The 12,163-nt window shown below is 34.2% G+C and overlaps 1 protein-coding gene across 1 annotated transcript in view; it reads left to right on the forward strand.

The window, feature by feature from the left end:
- The window catches only part of LOC113229913 (U2 snRNP-associated SURP motif-containing protein), a 28,383-nt gene extending 24,707 nt beyond the window's left edge, over positions 1–3,676 (forward strand). The window contains exons 16-19 of the mRNA XM_026463604.1: positions 1,129–1,282; positions 1,478–1,566; positions 2,899–3,021; positions 3,512–3,676. Of these exons, the coding sequence (XP_026319389.1) occupies positions 1,129–1,282; positions 1,478–1,566; positions 2,899–3,021; positions 3,512–3,647 (502 nt within the window). The 3' untranslated portion in view covers positions 3,648–3,676. The remainder of the gene's footprint in view (positions 1–1,128; positions 1,283–1,477; positions 1,567–2,898; positions 3,022–3,511) is intronic.
- Positions 3,677–12,163: the final 8,487 nt, after the last annotated feature.

Below are 12,163 nucleotides of genomic sequence, written 5' to 3' on the forward strand. Positions count from 1 at the left end.
TTTTGCACTTAGGACAATGGTCAAAAGACTTTTTATAAGTCTCTTTTTTTTGAAGTTGGAGTAAAATGACAATTCATTGCGCAAAAGTGTTGCTCGCTTACAAGCAGCTAGTGATTGCATCCGACAAATATTATATCGACTATCGACTGAATGTTGGTTACGCCTATAAAATAATAGCCCAACTTGTTTCATTTGAAACATTATAGACCCATTATTCGCCGAACTGTTGGGAGAGGTTCATTTGAATTGTTAGTTTTTGAAAATTCATACATACATACACTGAATTTAGGAGTATGTTTATTAAAATACAAATAGGAGACACATTTTAAAGCTTTTCATTTCATTTTAATATATATAATCAAATTCGTCTGTCATTATTAAAATGTGTAGATCAACTATCAAATAAGAGAAAAGTATACAAAAACGCAATTAATATTCATTAGAACGTTGTAACATTCATAATTCAGACATTTTTGGCAAAATTTTACTTTCACAATCTATCGATAAAACTGTCGCTAACAATTACGTGACTATTTAAAGTTTTACGAAAACTGCCCACCCAGCAAATGTCATTTTACTCCATCTTCAAAAAACACAGACTATAAAACTTTTAACTGCGACATTTCAAATGAATTAATTTCTTTGTGATGCATTGTTTGTAAAGGTGTTACAAGAATGCATTTTGAATCGTTTGAAGCTAACAATGTTTTTATAATTTTTATTATTTGTACACTATACTTGTGCATTCCAATAAAAAAAAAAGACAAAAAATTTTTTTGTTCTGTGTATTTTAATAAAACGTCACATTTCAAATAAACTACCTCGCTAAAATTTGACGACTGTGGTTGAGCTTGCACACCTGTTTTCATGGTGTCGCTATCTCGTAAGGTTCCGGGTTCAATCCCCGGCCGGGTCAATGTAGAAAAAACTAACTTTTCTATACTGTCTGGAGTCGTACCGTGTTTTAGTTACTTATTTTGGGAGCAGAGCAAAAGAAAATCTTCAATATCTTCAAATTGAAGAACGTCATATCATTGAGACAATTAAATAGTGATTTTTCCGACACGAAAATCAACCTTATGTGTGACGTAATACGTGCGCATAATTACGATTATGGAACGTGTGTAGCGAGGAGCAGTGCCTGAAGCGCGAAACGCTGCGCGAGATCGAGGTGCGCGTGCTGAAGTATGCGGACGAGCTGGAGGCGGGCGTGCGCGCGCGCAGGCCCGGTCTTGCCGCGCAGCAGCAGATCCAGCACTACCGGCGGAAGCTGATCAAAAAGGTATCATGTCTTGGTAGTCATAACTTGTGGTTCCACCTTTTACATATTACGCCATCCAAATTATCTCTCCAATTCTTACTAATTGAAAAGTGAGATCATGCAATTGATTCGTCGAGTTTCAGGAGTTTCCGCAGTTGTAATAGTTAAGGACCTACTTTTAATAACAATGTTGTAATTATTTTTGTAACACCACAGGCGGTTCGAGAAGCCAAAGAAGCAGAGGAAACACGTGATTCGCCCGAGAGAAGGCGTTCGGAGCCTGTGGAGGATGACGCTTACTCTACGTAAGTTTTTTTAAAGCCCGTATTAATAAACAGCTGTCACTAAATCTCCAAGTATATCATCTCAATTTCTCGTATACCAATAAACTATACAGCTGTTGAAAAGGCGCATGTGATTTTTTTTAATGTTACGTATACTGCCGTGATCTGTAAAAAAAGGCCGACCTGCCAATGTTTTTATTTTTTTCCTGGGTAGATAAGTTACCGCAAGAGGAAAGAAGATATTTTTTAATTTCATTTCATTAAACATTATTTCTTCGGGTTTGAGTTTTTGTGCCCATTCAACTAACGGTGGCTGTATAATCATCGGCATCTTAGATAAAACCATATCAAGTGACCAGGACCTTGCACTTGATTGTTAGGAATGCTTAAGTGCCGATAGACGCATAAATTTTGATTAATCACAAATGATGCATGGTCAACACAGATTGAGAACTACAGTAATACAGTCTATAATTCCTCCCCTGGAGTCCTGTAATGATTAAAAACAAAAGGCAAAAAAATCAAAATAAAATATGTATTTTTACTTGCAATTACTAGCCTTTTTTTCTAAATTGCATTTTAATAATATAGAATAAAATACACCCATAATTTGAGTAATTTTCTATTTTTATTCTCAAATATTTAAAATACAAAAGTGTTATTATCATTGAGGAAGTAGTTTTCCTCGGTTTTACAAATTCAAATTGCGAGGATTTATATAAATTATGTTTAGTATACCAGTTTTCAAATAGCATAATAGTTTTTGATCAATCAAACATTGTTTAAGCGTAGGGCATTTAATATTGAAAGTGCAAGATTCGAATTTTGTGTTCGGGACAAAAACAATACAAAAATTTTGGGATTTCAGAGAGAGGTGTTATCTCTATCTATATTACTTCCTCAACCAACAGTGCCGGTAGTGAATGCGTTAATTTGTACTGCTTATATCCAAAAAGGGCGCGTTCCCATTATGTTGTGACGACAGATAGTCGTGCAGTTTAAAGTGTCGCGACTTGTATATTTAAATGAAGTTCTTTACACATAGAACAACACGATTAACTGTGGGAAGAGCTAGAACGACAGTCGTCTGACGATAAATAAAACGTCACGATAAAAACTGTGACGACGGATAATCGCAACTTCAAACGATTCTGTCGTGCAAACAACAAGGCGGCTGCCGTGAACAGATAAATTGTCGTCACAACTAGACACGATAAAATAAACGTCCTCGACACAGTCACGACAGATTGTCGTGATATGGGGACAGGCTAGACGCGACAGTCGTCCAATGATAAATAACAGGTTACGACATAATGGAAACGCGTCCTTAGATATTAAATTTTTATTTTACAGATCATCCAAAAAATCTAAGAAATCTCGCGAGCCGTCTCTCTCACCCCCACCAAAGCGATCGCGTCACGACAGAAAATCGCGCTCCCGATCAAGATCCCGCGAGCGCGACAGAGAGCGCGATAGGTAAGACGACCTCAGTGGTTTAGCGATTGAGAACACTTTGCATTACATGCCACTTGGCATTGCATTACATGCCGTTACGAGTTCGAGTACCAGGTCCACCAATTATGGAAATGGACTTGTTTGAACGCAGGGCCTCGCTTTGAAATATCAGTTCGTCATACTTTCTGTTGAAAATTGTACCAAATGCCCACACCGTTTGCAATTTGAAAAATCCTGTGTTCGAAATTTGTACTTTTAAACAAAATATATTACTTTTTTTATAATATAGATATTATAAAAAAAGTGATGGGTCCAACAAGTCGTGCGCCTGATGGTAAGCGACACGTGTCCATAACAGTTGTAGTACAACTCAGAGCTCTAAATCACATAGATCTGAGGGGCACTGCCACTCCGCCCTTCTACTTCCTTGGACGAATTCTTTCACAAGGAGTTCTACTGCTACCATGTTTATTGTCTCTAAATAATTTGTTATTTTTATTTGTTTGTAAAGGTCACGAGAGCGCGAAAGAGAACGAGATAGAGAGCGGGAGAGAGAACGGGAGAGGGAGCGAGATAGAAGACGGCGGTCGCCTGCCACGCCACCGCACCACCACAGGAAGCATAAACACGCTAAATATAAGTACTGATTTGTTTGTAAGGAAATAATAAATAAATGTAGTATAAGACTTATTGTCTTTCATTTTCATTCTAGAAGAAATTTGCTTGTCTGTGGTTAACAACTTGGAACGCTATGAGACATTACAGTGTCGTCATTTCCGTCCGTCCGTCTCTCAGTCAGCAGGGATGTATATTATTAACCCAAGAATTGATTTTGCCCATCCCATTCAGCGGCGTGTTGTTGAATAAGGTATTTTTATATGTAGAAAAATGTGTTAAATTATCAACTATTAGGAAATGAAACTATCGATAACTAACTGTGACCATGGGACCTGTAAAGGGCCCGAAACGTCGGTTTGTTTGAAAAAACAAATATACGCTATTTAAATCCGGGAAAATAGTTTCATTTCGTATGTGTAACAATCGCGAAATCCTAAGTTATCAACTATTGTCGCCAATTCATTGATAACGTAAATAAAGGCGATTAAACTGGTCGAAGACAACCTATACTTATCTAAGGGTCGTATTCTGGAACTCTACTCAATGCTCAAGTCAGGATTTGAGTATGGTTTAAAGCACTCGAAATCATACTCAAGTCCCTGCCATTAGGGTCGTATTTCCAGTGCTTGTGTTTCCACTGCAATCCTAACTAGAGCATTGAATAGAGTTCTAGAATACGATCCTAAGTGTCATGCAAAAATGCATTTTCGCATGCAACTTCATAAAAAAATGCATAGAATTCTGGTTAGGTTTAAATTTTCCTCGTGAAGAGCCCTATCTGAATATCATATTCTAATTAATAATAAAAACTTACCTGAAGGAGTTGGTAAACCCAGTCACGGAATGGTACGCAAACTGATTTCACCTTGTACACAACTGAATCTAGGTAAACACCCCACGAGTGATCTCCAACCTTCTCCACAACTGATTTCTCGTCGTACTGATGTAAATACATTCGACACCTAATCACTCTGTCCGCAGACGATCCGATAGCATCGGTTACTGGTAACACACACCTGATTTCGGTTATACTGATTTAGACACACTTTATATCCGATCACCCTCAATGTCTGGTAATTCTAGTAACTCATGCATTGGATAATAATGAGCTCACTCACCGAAGTTGCTTTCGCGCTAACTGGTACAGTCAAGAGCACATCAAGCTTGACACTTTTTACTTTGGACCGTTCTTATCGTAAGCGGCATAGAGTTGGATTTAAATCGTAAGTATCAAGCGTGATGTGACGCCCGCACAGGCGAGTGCGGGCGTTAAAGTGGTTCCTTGCGATGTAGAGGCGAGTGCATCGATGCAAACGCGCGACTGCATCAATACAAACGTTCGATTGCATCGATACAAATGCGAGATTGCATTGATAAAGTCGCGTATGTTGAATATAATTATGTACGAAAACTGTATAGATTTATGCACATTATTCTGTTATGTTAATTGTAAATTTAAGTGAAATTAATAAAAAACTGTATAGATTTATGCACATTATTCTGTTATGTTAATTGTAAATTTAAGTGAAATTAATAAATACATTATATAAATAAATTAGTTAATTTAAAACGTGTATCGCGTTTGTATCACATTGGTATCGCGTTTGCATAACCGCTGTTAGCAGCCATACGTTTTTTAAACTGACATCATAATAGCTTTTATTACTGACATTTACTCTATTGTGAGTAGAGTAGAAGAAGTAGAACTATGGCTGATCTTTCAGTCTCGTGATCTTCTCTTTTAAACATGTATTTAGTGTAATATTAGCGCAAATAAAAAAAAATCTGGAATGTAACTCTAAATTAGTACTTTAAACATAAATTACACCAGACGCATATTTTCTCAAAAATAGTGTCAATTAAAAGTAAGCCTTATTTACTATAGTACCTAGAAATACTCCTTGAATAAGGGAAGTAATTCGAAAACGTATTTGCTTCAAATACGTCTTACTACATATACGATCATTGTATACGAAACCAGGATCTAATAAAACCAGTATATGCATCTGGTAAATTACGTTATCGTCCTTATACGTACATTGCGATTTCCCGCGAATAATAAATGAACAATAGGTGACGATTCATTCTCGTTTTCGTCCACATAACATCAGAAGTGTTATCATGTAGGTGCATTTGCCATAGGCAGTCCCAGATTCTTGTTACGTTTGCCCCCAGGGCGTTATCGGGCTTAACTCTAGTTACTTATACTTACTATTGATAAAGGTTCAAAATGAAAGCAGTCAATATTCGGTATTATTTTTTTATTAAATGTGTAAACATTACAAGAAATCATTGTAAAGAAAAACAATTTAAACTACTCACAAAAAAAAATTACTATAAATTAAAATAATTTTCACATTTGTTAATCTCAATAATTTCGATCACCACGAAAACTTTCCACATAATACGGCCAATATTGTAACGATTCCTGTATTCTTTAGATCGTTGACTAATGATAGAGAGCTCTTAATTAAAAAAAAAAACATGAATATGGATTTTTGTTGCATATATTACTAACTAAAAACAATCCCTATTAAATAAAAAAGAGTGAAAGAAATGACAATAAATTTTACGAATAAGGGAGCCATCACACTTATTAAAGCGGAATCGGCTTGAGCCGTTTAGAAAAAGTTTTACGTCCATGCAATCTACCTTAAGGATATCTGTGCATTTGTAACTAATTCTCAATATTTTAAAACACATGGTGAAGTCATTCAAAGGCAAACTAGAGCTCAAACTATAAATCTTTTATACGAACCTCGTTACAAAACATGAAATTCTATTAATAGTATTTGCACATCTGCTTGCAGGTTGAATACAATGAACTTTACTTATGACCTGCATAATTGCCAAAATCTGGCAAATAAACGTATTCTATTCTATAAACACGTTTCGTTACCGCCCGGACCGCCAACGCGAACCCTAAACGCAGCTTAATGCGATTACCGGTCAATGAGTGTGGTGAGTCCCTAAGTCCGTAAAAATACGCTATACAGATTCTTCTAACCTTACTTTTAATAACTTCGATTTATTAAAAATCCCAGCATAATAACATCATCAATACGTTACATTGACTAGATGCTAGGCATATTCCCGTAAAATTCACCTCTTAAGATTAATAATTGTTCTTTAATTTTTTTACTAAAATTGCTGCGAATTCACAATTTATTTCTTACATTTGTGACTTTGACAACGTTACTATATTGTGGATGATATTTGATAAAAATTATTAAATTTACTAATTACTGAACGATGTGTTAATAAAGCTTTTATAGCATTAAACTATATTATAGCCTCGCAAGCTTCGAAAATTGATACTATACGGTAACAGTAAGCTAATGTGCATATATATTTTTTGTAGTGAACGTCTAAGCGTCGCGTCGCGTCGTGTTTTTCGCCTATAGGATATTCATCTCTATTTTCCCATTATTAAGGTACAAATTTGTGTTATGCAAATATGGAATCGCGCGCTTTCGTGCGTCGCCGTGCGTTGGAGTAAAAAAAACACGATGCGACGCGACGCTTCGACTCTGCGCCAGTGTGAGTTAAGCCTAATAACTGTGACGATGCTGTCAACGATGAAATATACTAAGATGAAAAATATCGAGATATATGTCAATTCAGATCTTTTATTGCAGTTGGACTTTCCATGTAATGAAAAACTTCAATTTATACACCAGCGTACCTACCATGAGTTTACAATTTATAGGATCTATCTAGGATCGATTTACATATTTATAGGAAGATCCTGAAAAATATTTGTATACAAAATGTGCCTCTTGTGAACGCTAATGGCATTACGTAATTCGCCATACAAAATTGTGTAGTATTTGAGATAGGTAGGGTAGATAGCTCATTTATGCAGTATATAACAAACAAAATTATGACATAGGTAGGGACAAAAAAGTTAGTCTAGGTTTCCGAGTAGTCTAGGTCTGGGTGTAGAGTTGAGTGTACTGTCTTAGCAACCAGGTCATAAGTCAGTTAAGTTCAGTAGATCTACGACGTTTTTGATTCTACCAGGTTAAGACCTGGTAGAATCATAAATCTGGTAGATCACCTTAGGAGGTGAACCGGTAAAAAAGATGTAATTCAGAATAGAGAATCTAAGTACCTATCTACTTATTTCAAGCGGTCGCTAACGAGAACTGTCACTATGAACTCATTGTAGAGGCACATAATTCGCCATAGCAAAAATCTATTATAGTATAAAAGTAACGGGACTTACTCGCGTAGTATTTTAGTCGGAAGCGGTCCGACCAGTTTCAACCATAATCGATGGTCTTCATCAGAAGTTGAGTGCAACGTTCGCGACAAAGTAGTCGGACCGCTTCCGACTAAAATGCTACGCGAGTAAGTCCCGTTACTTTTATACTATAATGTAATGTATAACCGCGTTAGTTTTCATAACAAAAATCTATTTTTAAAAACCAAAAATCGACCTTATTATTCCTTTTTTGCTGCACTTTTCAGCAGATGGTTTGAACTTTTAGTCAAAATCAATCTAACCGCAATAAATCTAAGGTCAATTTTTAGTTGAAATTTGTTAAAGTCATTGAGGTTACATTTTTATCCAATGTTCAAGTCAGTTTAAACGCTGACTATTATACAAAGTATTTTATATTTTGATCGACTTTACTACAACATTTAAATTGTCTACTAAAGCATTACTAAAATTAAAATAATAAAAATAATACTGCAAGAAAACAAAAGTGTAAAAATTGTAAATAAAACCATATTTGATTATCAATTAAACTAAAATATCTATCATAGCCCTAAATTAACACTTAGTTTAAAATATTTGGACGTTATTGTAACGTTAAAGATCATTAAATATATAAAACTTTTATTGTATAGTAATTTGTAGTGATTGTTATGTCTACCTTATTAATATATTTATGAACGAAAATAATTAAAATTTGCAGTTTGATATAAAAATTCGTAACGTAAAGACAGAACACTAGTAATGGTAGTAAGCAAAGCGTAAAACTTTACGAGTAAAAATAAAAATGTAACTAGCATTGCTAGAGAAATTTTCATCTGGAAAGTGCATCAGATGTACGAAGTATTTTTCGGAAGGGTAATGTTAAGCCCTATACATTTAACGAAAAATTGCTTGAGATTTTTTACGCTTTGAATCACAAACGCTCAGAATGTTGTACATCGGCTTCAACAGTGTCACAAAATAAAAATAAAAAATCTTTAATGTTACACGTGCAAAACCTTCCTTGCATTTCCTTAAATAATAGAAAAAATTGTGGCGACATTTATACTTAGTCTCAAGCAAGGTAATAACTTTCGACAACTGATCATAACATATGAAAACATAATCGTATCATTTTTACATGTTACGTTTGTAATTTTTGAGTTGTGTCAGTGTTAAAGCCAGCGTGGGATGTGTTAAAAATAATTTTGCGTACTGATTTTACAATAGTGTTGATCCGCATCATATTATTAAACAAATTGCGAATTTATGAACTTATATGAAAAGTCGATTTTACAGTCTACAACAAAGTCTACCCGTAATACAGGAATGTAGAAAAATAAGCTTGTATAATCACAGTTATATATAATAATTGAGAATACATTAATTATTAATAAGCTACTTTGTGATGCCACAACTTACGTGGTTCTAAATGTGATACTAATTATGATTTGTTCTAACAGTCACTACTAATTTGTCGACTTACTCTTAAAGTACAACATGGTATATATATTTACGAGTAACTCCATACTTTATAAGGCGTTTATATATTCCAACCAGCCAGCAACTTGTGTTTCTTCGCGCATAACAAGTATACAATTTTTTTACATAGACACCATATAGACACAATAGCAATATTATCATTTCACTATATCAGTGGCGAATTTGCCCTAAGGCTTAGTAGGTGCGGGCCTAGGGCGACCAATTGTGACAAGAAATTCACTGATGATAATTTTGTGGAAAAAAAATGCCACACTGCACCGTATCATGCAACAAAAATCTTCCTAAATCACTTTCGTACATTGTATGTATGAAATATTTTAATATTAAAATATTTCTGAATCGATTTCGATAAAAGTTATAAAGTTAATTCATTATGTAGTCTACCAGTATATGATGAGTGCTGAGAAAGGGGCGGCTGGTACTGACTACATGGCCTGGGCCAAGACTGCAAATCCGCCACTACACCATAATATGATTGTTTGTCGATTGTATATCATCAAATATAACAGAGATGCTATTAATCAAAATCGTGCTTAATTAATTCATTGGTGTTGTTGTATGTGTTTTCTCATCCATTATGGAATATATGTTTGTTGATTGCATATCGTCGGGGATGGTGCAAATCAGCGTATGTAGCATTGGTAAAAGGTGCGTATTTGCACTAAACCAAATTTTGCAGGAGAGGGATTCAAAGTTGTTACTTTGTTATTTAAATGGCAATAATATGTGAATAATATTTAATTTAATAATGAATAATAAATTAATATTTATATTGTCTACGGATTGATAATAATAGATTTCCGTAAATCACGCTAATTTGCCACGACATTTACGATTTGATTTGGCCGCTAAATTACCGAAAGGGAATTTCATAATCCAATGCTTGTTATGCGTAATTGCACTATATTAAATAAATATTTGCTACAAATATATGTCAACAACTTAGTAGTGACTAAGTAAATAATGACGAGGTATTGTTTGTGCGTTATAATTTTGGCAATAAGGCATTGGCTTCCAATGGTCTAAGTTTTATACTCAACTAATCACTAGTTCCAAGCTACGCTAAGGCCGTCTGGTTATTATTTTTATACTAGTGGTTTTCCGAACCAAATAAGAGAAAAATACGTCTGAGGGAATACAGACAGTGCTGTGAGGTGTCCTAACTAGGATGGGTCATCACGATTTTTAGGGATGAGCAAGACACTAATTAACCTGGTTTTTAATTTTTTTATTTACGGTTGTAAGAAAAGGGTATTTTTTGTCTCGAAATGCTCTAAATTTATTTATCGTCTTCACTGTCAAATATACAAATACTGTTTACTTTTTATTACTAAACATAAACATAGTAATTGACAGACTCAGATATTATTGTAATAAACAAAAACTAATATTGTTTTTGATCCAGATGTCGGGTTAAAAAGTAAGTAATGAAAGTATCAGTGAATAGGGTGATTAGCATTAATATTAAAAATGTAACTGTTTGATAACTATATAACCAACCAGTGAGCCGTGAACATGGGACATGTAATGAGCTCAAAACTACGGTTTGTTAAAAGGAAAAAACAAGTGTATGTGTTCTTACATCCGGAAAAAATCCCAGAATCATGAGAATTAAAATGCTAGTATGATATAAAATTAAATTCTGTACAGTATGCATGGTCCCATATATGTTCCATATTTGTACACGGGTTCCTAGTAGAATACGAGAGTTACAAGTATGCCGCTCATGCCAACGGGAAAAAAATTAAGAATTTTAAATTATTTTATTGACGGTTAAAACATGGTCGGACTTGATTGCTACACCCACAGAACACAAAGTATTTATTTGTTTGCACTTTGAACCACAGAAAAAAACCAAAATTATTTTCTCTCATTTGGTTCTAAAATTATGTACACTGTTTAATACTATCCATTCCTATTATAATTCTTATTATCAATATGAAGGCCATTGAATTTGATCCTAGCGACGTACTAGTGCATGATTATAACTTATTTACTATGTTCATGTATTAATAATGTCTTTTATTTTTAACATTAAGGTTTTAACAAACTGGTTATATATATTTTTCAAGTTAATTAATAACTTTAAAACATCTACAACTACATAGTCTATAAAGTATATTAATTATTCTTTTTTATAGTACAGAGAGAATTTCTAAAATTATTATTTTTTCCTACAATTTCATATACTAATTTGTTTCTATCTTATATTACTATCAAGGACGTTCATTCTTAAAAGCCGGAATTTCCTTTGTCGAGTCTTTTTCTTTTAAATATTTTTTTTCATCATCTTTAGATGCAATTGTTGTAATCGTTATATGAAATAAATGTTTATTACATTCGTTTGGCATGAAACAACAGGACGTTGTTTAATATTCGTGTTGTACAGTCAATAGCACACCAAGCTATACACTTTTGTTCAAATATCGCCTCAAGAGCTCTGAACAAGATCCGTGAATGCTGCCGTCTGTACAATACTTTTTACATGAACTTCGTATTTCAATATTCTTATACTGCATCTGTTTTTAGGCCTCCTTTCGTATACTCGTTATGTGAATAGTATCCTTCGCTTTACCCACGAACAATACACGTCCTTTTCGCATTCCCTACTTCCACTTGCCTTGAAACACATATTCCTTCTCATCAACATGCATTGATGCTTTCATATCAACCATCTATAGTATTAATATTTCTTGTCCTTTGTCTTACTCTTTTATCGTGGAAAAATTGTAACAATTCTCTATATTCCCAAAATGTTTCACATAGTTACATGTATGGGTACATTTTTCATCCATCATACCTTTTCCCAAACGTGTTATAGGCCTTAATTAATATTGA

Source organism: Hyposmocoma kahamanoa, unplaced genomic scaffold (assembly GCF_003589595.1).
Source record: "Hyposmocoma kahamanoa isolate Upper Pololo Valley unplaced genomic scaffold, ASM358959v1 63, whole genome shotgun sequence".
Classification (NCBI taxonomy): Eukaryota; Metazoa; Arthropoda; class Insecta; order Lepidoptera; family Cosmopterigidae; genus Hyposmocoma; species Hyposmocoma kahamanoa.